The sequence below is a fragment of the Triticum dicoccoides genome, chromosome 1A (assembly GCF_002162155.2).
Source record: "Triticum dicoccoides isolate Atlit2015 ecotype Zavitan chromosome 1A, WEW_v2.0, whole genome shotgun sequence".
Taxonomy (NCBI): Eukaryota; Viridiplantae; Streptophyta; class Magnoliopsida; order Poales; family Poaceae; genus Triticum; species Triticum dicoccoides.
In genome coordinates this window covers 440,679,733-440,688,991 of record NC_041380.1, presented here as the reverse complement: position 1 = coordinate 440,688,991, position 9,259 = coordinate 440,679,733, and the positions used below count along the sequence as shown (strand labels likewise).

The following is a 9,259-nucleotide window of genomic DNA, read 5'->3' as shown; positions in this document are numbered from 1 at the left end:
CTTGCTCTTGATACCAAAATGATATAGGATGAAATCCTAGAGGGGGATCTTTTCACACTTGGAGGGGGAAAAGGGCAAACTCTCAAGAACACAAAGAGGAAATCACTCAAACAATTCCCCAATTACACATCCACTAGAATAGCAATACAAGATCCACAAGTCACAAACACAATCAAAGGAAATATACAATGGCAAAGTTCTTCTCACTCCTAGGAGATGAGGTCTTGAAGATAGTCTTCTCCTAGAGGAGGTCTTGAAGATAGTCTTCTCCTAGAGGAGGTCTTGAAGTCCACTAGGATTCTTCCCAAAAGGGGACTTGATTCCACAAGTGGGAAGGTAGAAGGAGGAAAGCTCACAAATATCTCATCTCATACTTTGCTAACCCTAAACATAGCCCTAGGTACGGTTTATATAGTCTTGGGGTCAAAAGAGATGAAGAGGGGCTCAGTTTGGGGATCTCAGCCGTCCATCCTGGGAGGCCCGTGCGCACGAGGGTCCCGTGGTCACGGTACAAGCCCGTGCGCACGGGGTGCTCTAGCACCAACTTCCTGGATAGCCCGTGGGCACGGGGTCTCGGGGCCCGTGCGCACGAGGTCACCTGGGACTTCCAGTTTTGCTGCTGCTGCACTCCGTCTTGGTCCGCGTGGCCTTGGGGTGGTTCCTATTCACCTTGGGGTGCTCCTGAGCCTCTTGGTGGTGTTCCTCTTTGTACCTAATGAGACATAGCGTATCTTGGTGAGGTAGCAACAATGTTCCATTAGTATCCATACGCAAGCTAAGTAGGAAGGAGTTCACCTCGGTTTCCAAAGCACGTGCTCTCGCTCTTGTCATAGGTCCACGTGGGGCTTGATGTGTCGATGTAGAGTCCATGGGGATGATGGAAGGATGCTCCGCATCATAATACCCTGCGTCCTGCTTGATTGATATTGATGAGTATGAGGATTACAAGAGTTGATCTACCACAAGATTGTAATGGCTAAACCCTAGAAGTCTAGCCTGTCAGATTATGATTGCCCCTACGGACTAAACCCTCCAGTTTATATAGACACCAGAGGGTACTAAGGTTCTACAAAGTCAGTTACAGAGAAAGGAATCTTCATATCCGAACGCCAGGCTTGCCATCCACGTCAAGGAGAGTCCCATCCGGACACAGGAGAGAGTCTTCGTCTTGTATCTTCACGGCCCAATAGTCTGGCCCACGTTACACAGGGCGGACGCCCGAGGACCCCTTAATCCAGGACTCCCTCACCGGCCCCCTCTCCCTTCACCCTATAAATAGAGGGGGTGGGAGGGCTGTCGTACCTCTTCCCCGGCGTAGCCCTCCCCCTCTCCAACACCTCCTCCTCCTCCTCCGTAGTGCTTGGCGAAGCCCTGCCGGAGAACTGCAAGCTCCACCACCACGTCGTCGTGCTGCCGGAGCTCTCCCTCAACTTCTCCTCTCCCCTTGCTGGATCAAGAAGGAGGAGACGTCCCCGGGATGTACGTGTGTTGAACACGGAGGCACCGTCCATTCGACGCTAGATCGAATCTTCCGCGATTTGAATCACCGCGAGTATGACTCCATCATCCGTGTTCCTTGTAACACTTCCGCTTAGCGATCTTCAAGGGTATGAAGATGCCCCCCCTCTCTCGTTGCTAGCATCTCCTAGATTGATCTTGGTGACACGTAGGAATTTTTTTGAACTATTGCTACATTCCCCAACACGAGCACCGGTACGAGTGTGTGCACTCGAACCAGACGCGGTCTTACGCTCTGGTGGTGCTAATGTGCCTCCCATTTCCTTCCTTCTTTCTCCATTTTCCTTGTTTCCTTCTAAGTGATGATTTATCTCCACATTAGACCTTTCTCCTGTGGAAGCAAATTAAACCAAGGATTTTTGTGATCTCTCGCATTCATTAGTCATTAGTGACAATATTGGAATGATTTTCTTGTGATTTCCAAGATTATTCGGTTTAAACAACGATGTGATGAGCGTAAAAGTATCATTCATCAACCACAACATCCATCCCACTAAACCAAGACGTGGTCAATCAAAACGAACATTACCCGTGGCGCCATCAAGATGACTGTTATGACGACGTGGTAATTCCATCAGCAGTTGTCACCATTACGGTCGTTATTACACAATGGCTCTTATAAGCCCTTGTAACTCCACCTTCTAATCGTAGTATATAAGGTGAGAAGGGCGTGAGGCATAGAGAGGTTGACTCAAGTCTATGGGCAAGACAAATCCTTTGTATTCACCCGGCTTACACAAGAGAGAACACATCCAAGCAGGAGTAGGGTGTTGCCCCTAGAACAGGGGGCTCGAAACCAGGTAAAACCTCTGCTATGTGAAATCTCGTATCTAGATCCTTCACATGTGTCTTGCCTCTACAAAATCCGTAGAATCATGAGTATTGCCTCGAAATCACCGCGGCACCTTAAGAAAGCTCTAACTTCTATGCTTATAGTTCAACCTCTCAATCGGAATTTGCCTTTCAAAGTTATATATGATGCTAGTGATTATGTTGTAGGAGTTGTTCTTGGTCAAAGGGTTGATAAAAAATTGAATGTTACACACTATGCAAGTAAAAGCCGACGGTCACGAAATCAACCCCCTCAATTGTCTGCCATGGCTCAAATCCTAGGGAGCATGGTGATTTTAAGGACTATGGGCACGAGACAGTGTCCCTGTAAGACCAGCGTGTTATGAAATTGAACTGGTCACAATAATAAAGTTCAAAAAAGAAAATGGACCGGTCATATTAGAAAAAGTGACGACCACATTATATTCCATCCATTTGAACGCATCATCGACTCCTATCTAACAACGTGTCGCCGCACCACCAATCCAAAACGTCCCTATTGCTCCCTTGCTAGATCACCAGTCCGGTTAAATAATGTTTTCTCATCAGATTTTAACCACCCTCCAAATCATTCGTTTCATACTCCTATTAATTGTTTTTTTGACGCGGCAGTTCCTTGTTTCTCAACTTAACTTACACCTGTGACGAAAGGGAGATGGGAACAAGAAAGCTGTCCGTCCAAGCCAGCCAAAGCCAAAGCCAAGCCAAGCCAAGGCGACAACGTTGATGCAAATGCAAGCGCAAGCTGTGTGTGCGGCCGCAATAATACCACCAGTCCACCACACGGAACCGAAATTAGGTGCACGCCCTCCTCCCCGCTCCCCTCCCCTCCGCAATCCCCAAACCAGCGCCGAAAATCGCACCGCCCCGCGCCGCGCCGCCACCAGACGGCGGGTTTGGCGGGTTGGGGCGCTCCCGTGGCCGCCGTTGCTGTCGCCGCGTGTCCGCCCTGGCGGTGGCGGTTGCATGTATGCGGGAGGGGAGAGCCAATGGCGGGGCCGACGGAGAGAGAGGCGGCGCTGACGCCGCCGCCGCGCTTCGGCGGCAGAGGCCGGCCCGGCCCCACCCGCCCTCGTCCGGCTCGGCCGCGCCGTCTTCGTCGGGTGGAGGAGAGGGAGGCAAGAAGCAGGGGACGCGCAAGAGCAAGCGGCGGGAGCAGGTCGTGAGGGCGATCCGGGACCGGCTGCCTCCCCCGCCCGCCTGCTGGGGCAACGTCTCGGTGGTCCGGGAGAGGAGGGGCCGGAGGGAGAGGCCTGGCGCCGACGCCGTCCGCGGCGAGGAGGAGGGGCGCTCCGGCGCGGGAACCGCCGCGCTGCCGGCGTGGTGCTGCCTCTGCCCCGAAGGGGACTGCTCGCTGGAGCCCAACCCGAGCGCCAACGGCAAGGAGGACCCCGGCCTCTGCGCCCTCATCGAGCGCAACGACTTCTACTCCGACGACTGCAACCCGCACGCCGCCGCCGCCGCCGAAGACGACGACGACGACGGCGCGGCGAGCCCCGCCGCTGATTTTGATTAGGTGCCCGTCGGCCGATCCGCCGTTCGTTGCTGCACATTGCTGTACAAAAAGTTTTACATCCGGAGAAAGAAGAAGGTATACACAGGTTTCTTATTTTTCCTCGCGTTGCGTGGCATCCGGTCGAGTTCACCTTCCCCGTGCCTTTTCCACCGTCGGCGTGTAAAGCATCCATCTACCGCGTGAGAGCCATGGGACGCGTTGGTGCCAAGAGGAAACGACGTGCGATGGATTTTCTCTTGCCTTTTGCATCTTTTGTCTCATCGCATGCCAATCAGTGCGTTGGATTGACTACTACTGCTACTCCGTGATCGCCTTTGCCATTGTGGCACGGCGCAAGAACTTTTTCACATTGCCTTCTCGCTGTGACGTACTTTCTTTGTTCGAATTACTTGTCACAGAAATAGATGTATCTAGATATAAGTAATTCCAAACGGAGGGAGTAGCTGCGCAATCCGAAGTGTGCTTTTCGTATTTGGCGGCTGACTTGGCCAGCGGGTGACGTGTAGGTATGCATGTACTCCTACTTGTTGTGCTTCCTACAACAAGAAATGATCTGATGAAGAGTACAGCTCTGAACGTTTGCATGATCGGGCAATCGCAGCGCCCAGGTCATCTATGTTTCGACCTCATTTTGTCCATCCGTAAAAGTCGGCCGATTTTCTTCTCGCGTAGGCAGAGCAGGTTCTCTGTTGGCTGGCGGAGAGCGAGCCAGAAAGGTCTTCTTATCACCTCGGGACGTTGGTGCTGTTGAGAGCTCCACGGTTTGGTTGGATTCTCATGGTCCACACCAGCAAAAGAAGAAACGAGGAGCCCAACGACCATGACAACGGCGAAAGAAGAAACCAGTCCCCACATCGCTATTATACGGCGCGAAAATTGCCAATTGGATTGGCACCCACCCAAATCATACTACCAACTGGTAGGCAGAAAGTACATGGATTTTGTAAAACCTCTCACCAGAAATGGACTGGACTGTTTCAGCCTAAGGAGCAAGCCTGCTCCGGTCTCTCAGGTTTCTTCAGATTACATTTACCACAACACACTTGGGGCGCTTGCATATAGAAGGCCTTGAACCACAAGCCACCGTCCCGCGTGAAACTGGACCGAACCGGCCATTTTTCGAGACATCGACACAAAATGACCCAATCTGAAAATATTTCACAAACTGGCCCTTTTGCATGACGCCCCTTCCCAGGCTAGGGTGAGGGGAGTCATGCAAAAAGATTCGGTTTGTGATTTTTCTTTTTCAAATTGAAGTCATTTTGTAGTATTGAGTTTTAGAACAGGGTGTCCATTTTCACCATCCCGCTCTGCTCTGTCATTGGAGCTCCTTCTGCACCGCCAGATTTTGCCTTGCTACACTCACCCGACCGTCGTCGCATGCTGACACGACAAGAACACTATGGCGTCAAAGAGCACAATATCAAGGATGTAACTGAAATGAACAATCGCAAAGAAACAGCTACAACATGGTTCTATGACAATGATTGTGCGTTCTGTGAGCACAAAGTCGTAGTACGAGTATAAGTAACTGTCACTTTCACAAGCCACTGCCCTCTTGAGCCTTCTAGGACCAGCAGATCTTTGTGATATATACAAGAACTGAATGCAAAAGAATAACGTAGCATCTGATTCTGATCCTTTCGAGCACACTGGTAGCTTCATTTCTACTACCTTATTTATTTTTTGAATCATCCGAATTATACCTTGTTCTGGATATATCTTTGCTCTTTGGGTGGCAAACACTATGCGTTCTGATTTATCAAATGTTGGGAGGGAGATGACACACAAAAGGTAATCAATAGTCCTACTCCTACAAGTGATGACCGCAATATAAACTCTTTGAAGGATTTAAGTCACTTCTTGTGGGCGGCGTTTTCTATCACAGGCCCATCTACTCGTGCGGTAAACAGTAAAAGTACAAAGCACCACAAATATCATAAAAAATACTGGTATTACCATCTCAAGATCTCTTTGGCCTGCGGCGAGGTGTGTCTCTATCTTGAAAATGCTTTTCTCATGACCCCCTTTTCTTCAGAGGAGATTGACGCGGTTGTCGACTCCTCGAACTCCAATTTTGTGCCCGGACCTGATGGATTTTCGGTTACCTTCTTTAAAAAGTTATTGTCTGTGCTTAAGTCTTTGGTCCATGTTGTTATTCAAGGGTTTTGTTTGGGGTCGGTCGATATATCTCGTCTCAATTACGCTATCCTCTCTCTCATTCCCAAGTCAAAGGTGTTGGTTCTATTCGTCAGTTTAGGCCCATTGTTTTGATCAATGTTTTCGGCAAATTCCCGGCCAAGGCCTTTGCTACCAAGCTATGGCCTGTTGCACATCATGTCATTAGTCAGAATCAGTCTGCCTTTATCAAGGGGCGCTTTATTCTTGATGGGATCCTCAGTCTCCATGAAATTTTCCATCATCTTAGGGCAAGGAACTCTAGGGCGGTGATACTCAAACTGGACTTGAGAAGGCTTGCGATTCTGTTAGTTGGGATTTTCTCCGCTCTACTCTTTTGGCTAAAGGCTTTGATGGAGCCTACATTCGCCGGCTCATGCAATTTCTCTTAGGTGGACACACGACTGTGGCTGTTAATGGAGCAGTGGGCCTTTATTTCGCCAATGGTCGGGGCCTTAGACAAGGAGACCCCATCTCTCCCATTCTCTTTAGTTTTATGGCTAGTGCATTCTCTTGCATCCTCTCTAGAGCCGCTAATGCGGGTCACATATCTCCTGTGGTTTCTCACCTGATCCCCTCTGGCATCTCACACCTGAAATATGCTGACGGTACTATCATTATGATTTAGGTTGATGACCTTTGTATTGTCAATCTGAAATTTATTCTGCTTTGTTTTGAGGCACTTTCTGGACTCAAGATTAACTTTTCTAAGATTGAAGTCATTGTTACTGTCGTTTCTGAGAGCGAGGCTACTCGCCTGACTGATATGCTCAATTGCAATTGAGAATCCTTTCCGTTTAAATATCTTGGTATACCGATCGCCCAGTTTAGGCTCTGTGCTAAAGAGTCCACGCATGCTATTACTAAGGTGGGCAACCGGGTGATGCCTTTGCGCGGTCGCTATAATTCCTCTGCTGGCAAGGCCCGCCTGATCAATGCTTGTCTCTCTTCCCTCCCTATGTTTCTGATGGGTTTTTACCGCCTTTCGGAAGGCACCCACGCTGGGTTTGACAAACATTGCAACAATTTTTTTAACTCTGCTGTCAACAAGCATTAATACAGACTCTTAAGCGGAAACTCATATGTAAGCCCAAGAACCTTGGGGGGTTGGGCATTTTGTATACTTCTGTGATGAACAAGTGTCTTATTATCAAATGGTGGTGGAGGATTCTTAATTTGGGGTCTAGGACTTTGTGGTTTGATCTTTTGAAAGCTAAATATTACTTAACAGTAGCCCTCTGTTTGCACCTTGTGTGGGTGGTTTCCAGTTTCGTGATATGGTGAAGGTGAAAGATGTTTTTCGTGATCACGTCGAGTTTGTGGTAGGTAATGGCTCTTCGATTCGTTTTTGGCTGGACTGGTGGTGTGGGTGATTACTTCCTTTGGTGATCAGGAAATGGAGCAGAAATGACTCTCGTATTTCTCCCCAGAGATGAACCTGAGTTATCGAACCCATGGGAGGACCGTGCCCTTTAAGCTAGGGTCTCAAACAAGTTTTGCTAAAGAATTAATTCTAGCTTTTGACCGGATCGTAAATCAGGGGACCCTTTATCTCCTTATTTGTTCCTATTATGTACGGAGGTCAGTCTGACTGCTCTACTGACGCATGCGGAGGAGAATGGAAATATTTTGGGAGTGAAAGCTTGTAGAGATGCTCCCCTGATCACCAATCGTCTCTTCGCTGATGACTCATTGATCCTCATGGGGGCTAATATACACAATGCTGAAACGTTGAAGGTAATTTTGGACTTGTATTGCACCGCCTCGGGTCAAATGGAGAGTGTTGAAAAGTCGAGTATCTTGTTTAGCCCCAATACTAGCGCCGAGGTGAAGGAACAAATGTGCACCACTCTGGGTATTTTGACTGAGGCCCTCAGTGACAAATACTTAGGTTTGCCAGCCAACGTGGGGGTGGATAACAACTGATTGTTTCCAGTATCTGATTGGTCGCATCATTACAATAATCAGTGGTTGGAAGGAAAAATCATTATCTACTGGAGGGAAGGAAATTCTTTTCAAATCTGTTGTTCAAGCCATCCCACTTATGCAATGTCGGTATCTAAAATTTCTAAAAAGATTTGCAAAGGAATCATTGATGCGATGACACACTTTTGGCGGGGAGTTGAGTACAACCAGAGGAGGATGCATTGGATGGCTTGGTGGAAAATGTGTGTCCCAAAGGATCAAGGAGGTATGAGTTTTTGCAATATTCATTGTTTTAACCTAGCGATGCTGGCAAATCAGGCTTGACGTCTTCTCAAGAATCCAAACTCCTTATGTGCCACTATTTTGAGAGTGAAATACTTTCCTGATGGTGATTTACTGAACACTAAGTTGTAGAAGGGATTGTTGCTCACCTGGAAGAGCATCATGGAGGGCGTGAATTCGCTGAAACATGGCTATATTTGGATAGTTGGAAATGTTCAGAATATTCATATTTGGGAGGATGCTTCGATCCCAAATTGTGCTGAGAGAGAAGTCATCACTCTTAAAGGAAACCATCTGATATCTCGATCCCAAATTGTGCTGAGAGAGAAGTCATCACTCTTAAAGGAAACCATCTGATATCTCGATCGAGCTACTTACTTTATTGGCCCTGTGTCTAATACATGGGGGAGACAAACATTACGACCATTGATGGACAACATATCCTTGACATCCCTCTTCCCCAACATGATATGCAAATTTTGTTATATGGAGCTATACGAAAAATGGTATGTTCTCGGTTCGGTTAGCATATTTTGCAGAGTGGATCATCAACATGGGGGGAAGCTTCAATATACTATTGGAGTGGGAAGAACTATGATCAATCCAATTTACCGGAAGATATGGAAGCTCTTGTGTCCAACAAAGGTGAAAATCTTCAATTGGCGTACATTGCATGGTACACTCCCGTGTCGTGTTACGCTTGCAAACAGACACATAAAAGTCTCGCGATGCCCTACTTGCTCTTTGAATCCAGAAGACACAAAGCATGTGTTATTTTTCTGTCACAAAGCAAAAGAGGATTGGAGAAGGTTGGGTTTGGATGAAACTATAATGACAACATGTGAAGTTGATCGTGTGCAGGTGAGGCCGTCCTAGAGTTTTTTACTTCTCATGTTCGATCAGGATCTATCTTTTGTGGAGATTAAAATGTTCGAGAGTTGATCATCATTACTATGTGGTATCTGTGGTGGGAAAGACGTAAACTGATTCATGAGGAAGCAATCCAAA

At 47.9% G+C, this 9,259-nt stretch overlaps 1 protein-coding gene across 1 annotated transcript; it reads left to right on the top strand.

Annotated features, from left to right (window-relative positions):
- The first annotated feature begins 3,057 nt into the window (after positions 1 to 3,057).
- LOC119277694 lies at positions 3,058 to 4,219 on the top strand. Its single transcript, XM_037559002.1, has one exon. The coding sequence runs from the start codon at positions 3,320 to 3,322 to the stop codon at positions 3,863 to 3,865; it is 546 nt and encodes a 181-aa protein (XP_037414899.1). The 5' UTR covers positions 3,058 to 3,319; the 3' UTR covers positions 3,866 to 4,219.
- Positions 4,220 to 9,259: the final 5,040 nt, after the last annotated feature.

What these genes read in the sequence shown, in the direction of transcription:
- LOC119277694 (XM_037559002.1), top strand. Translation starts at nt 3,320, where the DNA reads ATGCGGGAGGGGAGAGCCAATGGCGGGGCCGACGGAGAGAGAGGCGGC.